Consider the following 12,583-nt stretch of genomic DNA (forward strand, 5'->3'; position numbering starts at 1 on the left):
ACCGCCCAGGCGGTCTCTCTATTGAAAGCCCGCGAAACTGCAGCTGGACTATAAGCCGAAGGAAGAATGAGCTTTCTACCACGATGGGCCAGGCAGTGGCAAAATAAGGTAACGATCCGTCAGATTCTGGCGAAGTGGCTCTGGTCAGCGACAGAGAGGACTTCGAAGGCAGGGAATCGGGCACCGTGTCCCCGGGCGAATCAAGAGAAATCGCGTCTATTGTGGTTGGTTTGGTTTTGGTTTGTGGGGTTTAACGTCCCAAAGCGACTCAGGCTATGAGAGACGCCGTAGTGGAGGACTTCGGAAATTTCGATCACCTGGGGTTCTTTAACGTGCACTGACATCGCACAGCACACGGGCGCCTTGCTTTTCGCCCCCATCGAAGAGCGGCCGCCGTGGCTGGGATTCGATCCCGCGTCCTCGGCAACAGTAGTCGAGCGCCATAGCAACGCGTGGAACCCTTATTGGCTCTGGCAAAAGTCAATAGAGGGACGATGGCAGGCAGCCCAGCAGGCGGCGGACGTAAACCTCAAAGATTTAGCTAGCCACACAGGTAAAGGTGTAGCAAAGAGAAACATTACTGTACGTATCCGTTCAGGGGTATTGTACCGCCAGCACAAGGACTCAAAAGGGGCCCAGTTTGACGAGCTCGTAGTTCTGCTGAAAGACCGAGCAGGCATCCAGAAATTGTGTCACGGTGCAAGTTGGTCTTGCCCCCCCTGGCGTGAAAAAAAAAAAAAAAAACAAGCTAGGCTTCTGCAGGAGGTTTATTGGCCGGATGCTTCAGGGATATCGAGCAGTTCCTGAGTCGGAAAGCCGAGAGACTTGACGAAGGCTCCGATGAAGTAGTAACCATGATTAGCGAACCTTTTCATCGTTTGGTGGTGGGCATAGTCGGTCCGTTGCCAGTGACTCAGTCGGGCTACCGTATTTTTCCACGTCGGCTTTCCGGCTGAGTTACAGAGCGATCAGGGATGTGTGTTCACTAGTGCACCGACAACCACCTTCTTGGAAAAAGCCGGGCTACGCGTCATTTGCAGCTCGGTCAGACACCCTCAGAATAGCGTCGAAGCATGGCATTCGGTTTTGAAGCGCGTGCTAAGAGCTATGTGTCATGAGCACCGTAAGGACTAGGAAGCTTGTCTGCTAGCAACAATGTTCGTTCTCTGATTCGTGCCGCATGAGGCCACGGGCTTCAGTCCGGCGAAGTTGGTGTACGGGCGATCCCTGAGACCTCCCCGTAGGATGATAAGAGAGTCATGGGAAGGAACCGGCGACGGTTGGGCAGTGAAGTACGTTCTGAGTTTGCTTGACAGGCTGCAATCGTGCCAGGAGCTAGTGAAAACAAAAGCTAGTGAAAACAAAAACGAAAAACGTAAGAGCAGCGCAGGAAAAAGCAAAGTGGTACTATGACCGAAATGTGCGCCGATGCACGTTCACTGTCGGTGACAAAGCGCCTTCTGATCACCTCGAGGGCAAACAAGGTCGCCGTACAGTGGGAAGGGATTGCCGAGGTAATTGAGTAGATTTCGGACATTAACTATGCGGTAAGGATGGCAGACAGGAGAAAGTAAGCGAGTGTTGATCACTCTAATCTCAAGAAACCATACAGAGAATGCGACGCTTTGCCCACCTTGCCCTAAATGTTCCTAGGAAGTGGAGGCAATTGTGTTTCCAGGGGGCGATGCAAAATTGCACCCCTTTCAAATCCTGCTCGAAGCTTGCAGAAGAAAGCTTGAGCACAGAGAAATGAAGGGATTTTTAAAGGCTACTATATGAATTCCAGGCTTCATTCTCGGACCAGACGGGGAGGACTGATTTAATAGAGCACAATTTTGAAATCCGCAATCAAAAGGGGCGGCAGAACGGGAACGTGGATGGCTTCAGTCACAGCTTCCCTTTGAATGATCACAGTGCTTGAAAAATGTTTTTTTTTCTTTCTTTGTGTCTGTGCATGTATGTGCCTCACCATTTTAATGAGAAGCGGTTTTTTCTCAAAATTTAGAATAACACTTTTTGCTGAAAAAATAAAAAAAAAAAACGATTGGCAAGTTCCGGTTGAGCAGGTTTCCAGACTTGTGCTATGAGCAAGGGCTAAGTCACACATAAAATTGCACTCGTGTTGCTCAACATAAAGGCCAAGCGGTGTTCTTTGGTTGGCAGTGTACTGCCTTGCCGGAGGTGGGGGCTATGCTTCGACCTGATCACTAATGCGCCACTGAGGCCTCTTGCAAGATGTACAGGGCTTCGGAGTTTGACTACGAGCCAGACTTCAACTCTAACGCCCATTCGTGGTGCACCGATCAGCTGCGACCTCTTCGTCGCGTCTTCTTGGAAGCGGATGAGCTGTTACGACTAGATCTCAGCCGAGGTTCATGTGCCTCCAGCAGAGCGAAGAGCGGCGACGGCGACGACGACAGGCGTTCCATTCCCACGACTGCGGCGGTTAACCTCTACCGGGCCGGAACGGGTGCCGCGACCATCGTCATGCCTTTATTCTGCCATGGGAAAGGGATTCCAGTGATGAGTTCATCGTTGCTTGACAAAGAGCGTCAGGCAACCTTCTTGACTGAGGAACCTGAGAGCGGAACCAAGCCCATTCCCCGAACGAGAGATGTACGCCCCAGGTGCTCTAGAACTTTGCAAATCACATTTATCGTCTAAAATCAATTCGTTAATTAGACAAATTAACTTGACAAATTAACTGCTAAACAAAAAAATTGCTTGTGGTGCATTTTCCAGTGCATTTTCTTCCAACAGCAGGCTGGGACGGAGAGGGATCTGTTCTGTGTAAAAACGTGCAAAATATTTTTTCCTTAACTTCTCTAGTTCAGTGCATGAAATTAGGACGTGGTTTATTGTTAGTTCAACTCCACATCTTTCACAGAGAGGCCTGCCTTCTTTCTTTATAATGAAGCTATGTGTCAGATGAGTGTGTCCGATGCGAAGACGACATAAAATCACTTCGATGAAGCGTTTTTGTTGACTGCACGATTTCTATTTTTCAATGATCGGCTTGATAAGGTGCAATTTATTATTTATTTTGTTGTTCCATGAGGTGTGCCATTTTACTCTCAGTTTTCTTTTTACAAGTTTTGAGAACATCTTTATGTGTCTTGAGGTAACAGCACGGAACGTGGACGGGAGCACAAGATTAGAAGACGACACAACGAGCGCTGACTTTCAACAACGTTTATGTTGTTGTATGTGGTATGCTGACTGGCTGTATTTTAGTATGACGGGCTGCTGCAGCACATGCATCAGCTCTCTCATTGCTGCTGATTCCAACGTGGCTTGGTACCCAACAGAATTTGCCCCTGTGTTTCTGCGGCTATTAGATTATGAATGATGTTTCCGATTAGAGGTTCTGTACTATTTCTATGATTTAGTGCTGTGATAACGCTGAGAAAATCGGTATAAATGATGCTATTTTCAAAACCTGTCCTTAATATTTTTTCTCCTGACAAAGAAATAGCGTTACATTCAGCTGTGAAAACTGATGAGAACCCCGGTAATTGTACTATTTTTCCCCATTTTTCTTGTACCACAGCACTTCCGATAATAAGACCCATCTGTATAGAATGCTATGTATGTATGTATGTATGTATGCATACATGTATGTATGTATGTATGTATGTATGTATGTATGTATGTATGTATGTATGTATGTATGTATGTATGTATGTATGTATGTATGTATGTATGTATGTATGTATGTATGTATGTATGTATGTATGTATGTATGTATGTATGTATGTATGTATGTATGTATGTATGTATGTATGTATGTATGTATGTATGTATGTATGTATGTATGTATGTATGTATGTATGTATGTATGTATGTATGTATGTATGTATGTATGTATGTATGTATGTATGTATGTATGTATGTATGTATGTATGTATGTATGTATGTATGTATGTATGTATGTATGTACGTATGTATGTATGTATGTACGTATGTATGTATGTATGTATGCTTATGTGTGTGTGTGCAACGTCGGCATGTTCTGTCCAAGTAAACTGCCTTTAAATGAGCTCCGAAAAGCACGTCACTGCAAATAATTGTCAAATGCATCTTTATTGTGGTTCTCACGGCTGCTCTCCTCAGTACAGCGCCTGCACTGGTGAGGACATGGTGCTGTCGTTGCACGTTCCGCGCAACGGCTAAGAGCGTCTCGTTGATCCTCTTATGCCGACAGCCTTTTCCCATGCGTGCGCGGCATATAGCCTCGTGCACACCTCCGTCGCGCTCAGGACAGGGCAACCTTCTTCTCTTTGCACCATCCGCGAATCACTTTGCTGATGGACTCGGCCTGAGAGTGAGTGGCCGACTTGAGCATGTCCAGGATCTCCCGTAGGCACTCCCTGCACACGCAAACCGGGAGCACATTGACGCGGTATAGGGATATTGACCTCCGCGCGTACCGAATGTCATACATGTGCGTTACTACAACGTGGGTGGGCGATTAACGGAAGTCCTGGAACCCTATTTTTAGTTTACGTCGTTTACAAAGGTGTATACGTCTTCGGCGTCACTTCGGGATTGGCGGAAACACCGGAACCGGATGTCAGCTCAGCTGCCACCGGTTACAGCGTTTCCGCCAGTCATATCAGGGCGAAAGCGATGATAACACTTCTGAAAACAAAGCAAACTAAAAATATGGCTCCTGATTGCGCGTCGCTTTGCTCACAGTAGATGTACCGAACATAGCGAAGACGTACCAGAGTAGACGTAACCGGTTTAGCGGGCGCCTCCTGCGTATGCGCGCTGACAGGGATGGGGACAATCGCGTCCACTGCTCTAGCATATGAGGGATCCGGTATACGTGTAGATTTTACGTGTTCGGTATGATATCTCTTGTAGTAAGAATACTTCACGCCTGGTTGCGCTCCCGCTAATAGTCGCCGTGTGCAGCAAGATTCTCCGAAACTCTGTTCGGAAGCACTAGAGAGCCGGGTTGTCTGTCCGAGTCATCTAGATGCCACGTGCAAACGAGGGTGAGCGCTGCGAATATTAAACAATTATCCGTGAAAGTGCCCAACTGTTAGCAGCTCTTTTTCGGGCTGCAGAAACTGCTGCGGCCCTTCCACTCTTTTTCCTCCGTTCCTGCAGGTCAACAGACATGGATACCAGTAAGTGATGAGGTCTGTCCCCAAAGTCAACACAAATATATATGGGAAAATCGTCTCCTACCTAATTCAGGCCCCACTTTTCTCGCACCGCTGGACGGTTGCATACTACACGTCCTGCATGCTGACCTCACTTGTTCGCGCTAATTTATTTGGGCTGCATCATCGCGCATTGCATCGTTTTTACTGGCTTTACTCAGTGCGGTCTGTGCAGCCGGGTTGTACAAGGCGGACAGTATGTAAGCACATTAGAGAGGACAATGATTAGATAATCAATGATTTAAAGTTAATTAATCAACCTTTTATTTGTTACTTTAAGAGCCAATATGACTGCTAAGTGGAAAGCCATCAACATTAAATTCACGGACAGCGTCACTTGAAATGCCGAATGGTAAAAATATAACCTGAAAGCTCGTTGAGTTGTCTTTCAAGCACAACACATATATGCAATAAAATCGCTTGTATTTTTTATCCATGAAATAAAGATGCGATTTGTGAATTGTAGAAAGAACTCACTTGGTAATTGTGGGCACTTTATACTATGCGCAGCGACGCCAATTAGCTATAGGGTGCAGACTGCAGTGCACCGCAATAAAACTCGAAGAGGTTTCAGCAGCGTATTTTTGACGTTCAATATTGCCACCCACATTGCCGATTAAGAAACCTTAGACAAAACTCATCTCTTGTGCTCACGGCCTTCTATTTCGTAATATGATATTGCCACTTAAAAAGGTCTGACGGTTTAACTAGGTTTATTATAGAATATTGCGCAGAAGTGCCCATGACAGGTGGTTGAAAGTTCTACTTTAGTTGCCCGAATTAAAGGTAAAGGTAAAAAGCAAATGTTAAACTAGTCAGTGGAGGTCTACAAGCCCACTTTTAACTTTACTATGTTTAATCACCTGCCATTTACAGGCACGCTCGTGAAGAGGCCATGATATATACTGCCACATTTATATTTGAGGAACATAGGAATAAATCCCTGCTTTAATCGAGCCATAAAAACGTGCTTGCATGGCCTATGAGCAGTGTGCCTCACAAGAGATTCAAGGATCTTGAAGGCCTGGATTCATATCTCAACCTCCATCCTGGCCATTTCAAAGCCAAAACCCAAGTTGTAAGCGCCTGCCATAAGCATGGCAAGGCTTTTATTAAAGAAACGACCAAATACGTCCTTTTAGTCTAAATAATAAGTTGATTAGTTAATTGTATAGACCAGCGCCGATCCATGACGTAAGTAGGACGCGGTTGCTCTGCTGTTTTCAAGCTCGGCCGGCTAAGTTTTTAAATGTAGGCTTAATACCCCTAGGAATACATGGGAAGGAAAATATTAGGAGCCTTTTTCTTTTCGGAGACACATAACTTAGCAGGGTAGATGTGTAGGCCAGTTGGTGAGACATAAGGAAAATAAAACCGCAGCAGACACAGGACGGAGGCTGGAGACAACACAGGGCTGGAGACAACCGCCCTGTGTTGTCTCCAGCCTCCGTCCTGTGTCTGCCGCGGTTTTATTTTCCTTATGCCTTTTTCTTATTTCACATTGCGCTTAGATGCCGTCCCTTGCTGCAGAGCAACCTTGAAAAACCTAGAAGATATTGGGAAAGTACCAAATCTCATTTTAAGGACGGAGTACTTTTAATACGGACGCGAAGCGCATGCGCATACGAGTCGGGAGTGCTACAAATAGAAAGACGTGTAATCAAAACTTACACAGATATTTTCTTCCTTTCACGCAGTACAACCAACGCAAGCAGCCGTTCATGAAGAGATTTTGAGGAAGAGGATGGCAAAGCATGCAGTGAATTTAGATAGTAATCTATTCTTAAACCGCTTTGAATAACCTAAGTTGTCATGGCGCATATATTTATAAAAGGCTCACTGCCAACTGGGTGCTTCCTAAAATCGCGAAAGGTTCTCCAGTCCTTCATGCGTAGCACACGCTACGTTATCTCACAAATACTGTCGTTCAAGCAATACAAAGGTTGATTCGAAATAGTACTTATTCAACCAGACAAACTATAAACGAACCGCGCACAGTGACTGACGACCAATACAGTCCGGCATGGTCTAAGCCTGATACGTAGCGGCCATGCTCTTTCGGTCAGATTTGGTGCCACCTCTGCGGACCATCTCCTGATCTCTGGGCGTGAGATTCAGAAAACGGCCCCTCCTGCCGTGCCCCATGCCGTGCCCACTGTGTGGAGGATTTTACAATACCTGAACCGCCTTCACCAGACCGCCACGCTACACCACTTGCAGCGTGCTTCACCTCCGCAGCGACTGCACGGCTTGAGCGCCCAGGTGCCGCCACTGCAGAGTACCATCGCGCCTCGACTTCACAACACACATTTATCAAGTATTCTTAAAATAGATTGCCCTCGAAATGTCATTGCATGCTTCGTAACACTTTTCAAATCTTTTGCTAACTGTTCGCGAAAGGATGCCAGCGTGGCTGCCGAATGGAAGGGTAAAAATAATACGGAAAGGTTTGCTTATACATATGCTTCTGTAGGTAGCGCTCCCGACTCGTCCTCTCTGCGTTTCATAGTGTTTTAAATGTACTCCACGTTTGAAACAGCGCTGCAAATATTAACAGGCTGGGTGTCCATGGCTGTTCCTCAAAAAGGCGTGCTGTGAAATTAGAACACTGCTTTGAAAACCTTCGCGTCCATGGATTAATTCCTATCGGTGCTAAGCCTACTTTTCAACCCCTGTCGGCACGGAAGCAGTGTGTTGGTGTGTAATTAACTGTGTAGTCATTAGGCTTTCCAACACACATAATGTGCATCTTGCTGTGCATTCCGCCTGCAGAGACAGCACCGAGGTCTGTCTCACAGTTTTTAAGATGAAAAACTGTAAACAGAAAAAAACATCATTCGGGACATTATTTGATGCAGTGCAAAATCCTGAGGAGACATTAGGCTTATTTTTCCCAGAGCATGCCAAAGTTGCGCAGAGCAAACGACCTATGGAGCTTATTCACGTGACGTCATTGCAGCTTTACTGGCTACCATGGTACGCACAACGCAACGTAGGAGAGGAGGAAAAAAAAGAGAGAGGAGGCCTACGGCGAATCATGACACAGCGTCGGTGAAACCCGAGCTCTGGTTGGACGGCGTTTCAAACGCGTCTCACGTGACCGACACATGAGCGGCGCGCAGCAGGAAGAACGCCGATAGACCGGCTCCGACGCGTCAGAAGCGTTTTTTTTGTGGGCTTTTATTTTCGAACCGCCCAACGTTATGGCGTCTCTGCAATACAGGGTTGCCCCGACTGCCGCCTGCTAAACTTGATAGTGAATAGGATCCATACGTATGGTAGTCGACGCACAACGCACCTCAACGAATCCCACTGCATAACGATAGAAAGCCTCGTACCGTTTTCATTAGCTTGATTGCACTTCGTGCGAGAACACCCCATACGAAGCACAGTAAAGAGACAAAATCCTGTTAGCCTTGAAGCCAGTGATTTTGTAGGTAGGCAAAGTGTACGATTAAAAAATAAGTTGTATCAAAGCAGCGATGAAAGAAGCGAGCAGGAGAAAGTTGGAAACGGAAACAGCTATGAGTAGCAGTCGGCTTTCCCACAATCGCTTCCGTACGCACTCCACCCAATGAGAAGGTGGTCACGTGACTCTCGCGCTAGTGAAGCCAACCGGCGTTCCACTCACGGCGGCTCTCTGCCGGCGAGTACCCTCTGGAAGGTGCCCACGCAGGCGCCTCGCTTGCCCTCCCAGTACTCCGGGTTGGCGTCCATTTTCTCCAGCAGGTCGAAGGCGCGCGCCGCGTACAGGAACTGGCCCATCTGAACGCCAGAGGGGGGGGGGGGGGAATTACCACCTCTATCAAACTCTCAATGTATACACATGCAAACGCATTCGGAAGTGGTCCAGTGTCTCGAGTGGCTGTGACAGCACTTCGGAGTCAGTTTACGAATTCTCTTCATTTTTAAGACGAAAGCCTTTAATGGCTCATGCTGTCGTGGACAAAATGTGTCCCGCTTTTGCGGCGGCTCTGATTGGCCGAGGCGGGATGACGTAATGAGGTCTCGAACAATAACAGAGCACTACCACAGTATGCACGAATGCTGGCCATATGTCAATGAATTACGAATTACTAATTAATGGCCAATTAATCAATCAATAATTATTTACAAATACATTACTGCGTTATTCAAATAATTAACAATTAATAATAATTTGCCCGCCTATATACTATCAAATTGATTATTTAATGACTAATTATAATTAATAATTGATGATCAGTGCCAGTTGTGTAGCAGAATACGGCACTCTGGCTTTAGCCTTTCACTACTGTAGTCGCTAAAGTCCCTCGTAATGTTTTCTTGCTCGTTGGCGGGAGCTGAGTTGATGGGTGAGATAAGGAATACAAGTTTCGATCGCCTATATGATCTGTGCTAATGAACCTAGGCTAAGAATTTTTGAGTAAATGGGAGGACTGAGAGGATACCTATTGCTCATGTGCGTTTTCCAGTTTTCTTAAATAGCTTTTCGTGGGCTCTTTAAGATAGATAAAAACTTTGCCGTGATTTCGAAACATAATTTCACCTGCTTTGCTACGACTTAGCGTATCGCTTTGAACAAGGAGCGGAGATACTTATCGCTGTTATTGTGGTATTGGTGTTCGTTTGTCTTGGTTTTTGATGTGTTCATCTAGTTTGGTTGGTCTGTGGGGTTTAATGTTCCAAAGCGACTCAGGCTATGAGAGACGCCGTAGTGGAGGACTCCGGAAATTTCGACCTCCTGGGGTTCTTTAACGTGCACTGACATCGCACAGCACACGGATGCCTTGCTTTTAGCCTTAATCGAAAAGCGGCCGCCGAGGCCGGGATTCGATCCCGCATCCTTGGGAAGAGTAGTCGAGCGCCGTAACCCCTGCGCCACCCCGACGGGGGTCTAGTTTGGTGTGTTTGTGTGTGTTTGGATGCTATTTCCTATTAGCTGTTGCATACTTGTACTTTTCAATGCGTGTCTGTTCTTGCACTGCGAATTTTACGGTAGATCTCTGCCTGTTTATTTTACACTCCTGTAGGAGCCCCATTTAGGGCTGGCGGTACTATTACATGAAAATAAAAAAAAAAATGAAATGAGGTAGAAAATTTGATGCAAGGACCTACTGACCAGCCTTGAATCAGAGTTTTACCGTTCGTCTGCGGCGGGTTAGAAGAAAGGACTGGTTTACTGTCTCAAAGGACGATATCAGATTTAGTGCACTTCAAACGTATACGCTTTTAGCCATTTTCCTGCTTATGTGGATAAACAATTGCTTCGAATGGGAAAGTTATGGAAAACTTCTGATAAAGCAAATATTTTGGAGCTGTCGGTATTTCGGTATGGTTGCGTTTGCCCAACGGCTCCTAATTTTTAGTGTTTCCCGCTTCCATATAATCCTGTCCGTGTGCTGTGCGATGTCAGTGCACGTTAAAGAACCCCAGGTGGTCGAAATTTCCGGAGTCCTCCACTATGGCGTCTCTCATAGCCTGAGTTGCTTTGGGACGTTAAACCCCACAAACCAACCAACCAAACTTTTAAAGCTTTTGGAAGCGGAGCATTGACGGTGCTTCCTTTTACATGCACGCGGCGTCACCTTGAACTTAAACCAAATAAAGTTTATTCTCAACGTGTGCACAGGGTGGATGGCCTCTTCGGAAGAAAGCTATCGACATACATGACTAGGCGAGGGGGCCATTTTAGCGGCGGCGACGTCACAAATGCAATAATGTTCTAAATGAACAAAATAGTGAACGTAGTATACACAGTTGTACGCCAAGAATCTGGTAAGAAGGACTACATTGTGCAGAACCAGTTATAGAATGCGCGCACTGTGTTTTCATCGACATTATGCGATGGAATCAAAAATCGTGAACACATGCCAACAGCGCTACTAACGGATGGCGGCAGCAGCATAAAGAATTGTATTGTGAGACGAAGGTTAAAAGAAGGGGAAACATGTAAAACATGCACTCTACATATTTGTTAAATTAATTTACGAGACAAGAGGCGAAAGTTAAGTAAAACGTAGTATTATAAAAATTGGTTAGCAGCAAGTGTACATGCCATGTTATACATACTGCATAAATTATGTCGATGAAACCACAAAAATGTGTTTTCAGCGTATGCAGAAGTAGGAGTACAGTCTTTGTCAAAAGTTTAGAGCCCAGGAGGTTTGCTTTTAAGCCACACCATGCGGTTCGTAATGCATTCTCAGAGTTCCAACATTATTGAAGGTAAGGATAAATTTTGTCCTGCGTACCTCTATAATATGAACGACTCCCAGGAATGCTAAACAGGCGCCACTGGACGGATTAGAAACGTACCCCTTGAGCTCTAAACTTTTGCAAAGGGTTTTGACAAACTTTTGACTCACAGCATCGTATACGTTAACATTCGAGAGAGATAATTTGTTCACGGCGAATACCATTCCACAACATTTGCGATGGTAAAGCAGTGCATATGATTGGCAACTCCTGATAACGTACGCTTTTTAAAGAGCAGCAAGTACAATAGATCGTAATAGTAAATTTTACATTATACTAACTTGTCTGGGTGAACAGTTAATGAGCACGATGATAATATGACCAATTAACGTGTTGTTTATTTAAAACATTTATTTCAATGATGAAGCGTTAGGGCATTGGGATTGGAGGAGAGAGAGATATTGAAGATTCGGTGGTAGGTCTTCCCTAGTCTAGGATTCCGCTGGACTCCACCGCCGTCTCATTTCCCGTCAACAACAAGACCTGTGCGTTTATCGGTCAAGAGATTTTCAGCAAAATGCGCACCCAAAATTACATTGTCTCTTGAGACAGGTACAATCCCTGAACGTGTCTCTTTGTACATCAACACAGACGGTCACAAAACAACATTGGCCAAATTCCGTAAGGTGGGGGACCAGGTGGGCCGCATAGTCCGCCGGGCCTCTAACAAACACAGGGGATTACAATTTATGATGCAAGAGCGCCTTACGGCTAGCGAATGCGTTTGTAACAACTCGAATTCTTTATTCCACTTTGTACCTCAACCTGCGCAAGCAAGACGAGGATGCACTCGAAGTCATACTCCGCAAAACTATTAAACGGGCTCTCGACCTCCCTGCGCCAATACAGCCGTGACGAAAGTGTCATGTGCACGCTCCAAAATATCCATCTGGCAGAGATGCTATGTGACTAGCAGCCACAGATAGCAACGGCTCACTTAGAATTACAGCTTCCATTCGGGGAACAAGCTCAAGCACGACGGCTGAAGAGACCGCCATAGCAGTAGCACTCGCTTTTATGCACCATACGGTCACACATGACGAACACTATACTAGCCTGACACACACAAGTACAGATTCCAAAAGCTGCGTGCCGCGCCTTCGCGAAGAACGCGTGCTGTCGCCAAAATGTCCCCACTCATTCCCCAACGTCCGCATCTTATGGACACCTGC

General features: G+C 45.9%; 1 protein-coding gene across 1 annotated transcript in view; it reads right to left on the reverse strand.

Annotated features, from left to right (window-relative positions):
• Positions 1-4,133: 4,133 nt before the first annotated feature.
• Positions 4,134-12,583, reverse strand: part of Ttc26 (tetratricopeptide repeat domain 26) — an 81,045-nt gene continuing 72,595 nt past the window's right edge. Inside the window, exons 14-15 of the mRNA XM_084605059.1 lie at positions 8,806-8,939; positions 4,134-4,370 (exon numbers count right to left, since the gene is read on the reverse strand). Coding sequence (XP_084461185.1) covers positions 4,256-4,370; positions 8,806-8,939 — 249 coding nt within the window. The 3' untranslated portion in view covers positions 4,134-4,255. The remainder of the gene's footprint in view (positions 4,371-8,805; positions 8,940-12,583) is intronic.

This window comes from Amblyomma maculatum, chromosome 5 (genome assembly GCF_055883805.1).
Source record: "Amblyomma maculatum isolate TAMU_Amacu chromosome 5, ASM5588380v1, whole genome shotgun sequence".
NCBI classification, from domain to species: domain Eukaryota; kingdom Metazoa; phylum Arthropoda; class Arachnida; order Ixodida; family Ixodidae; genus Amblyomma; species Amblyomma maculatum.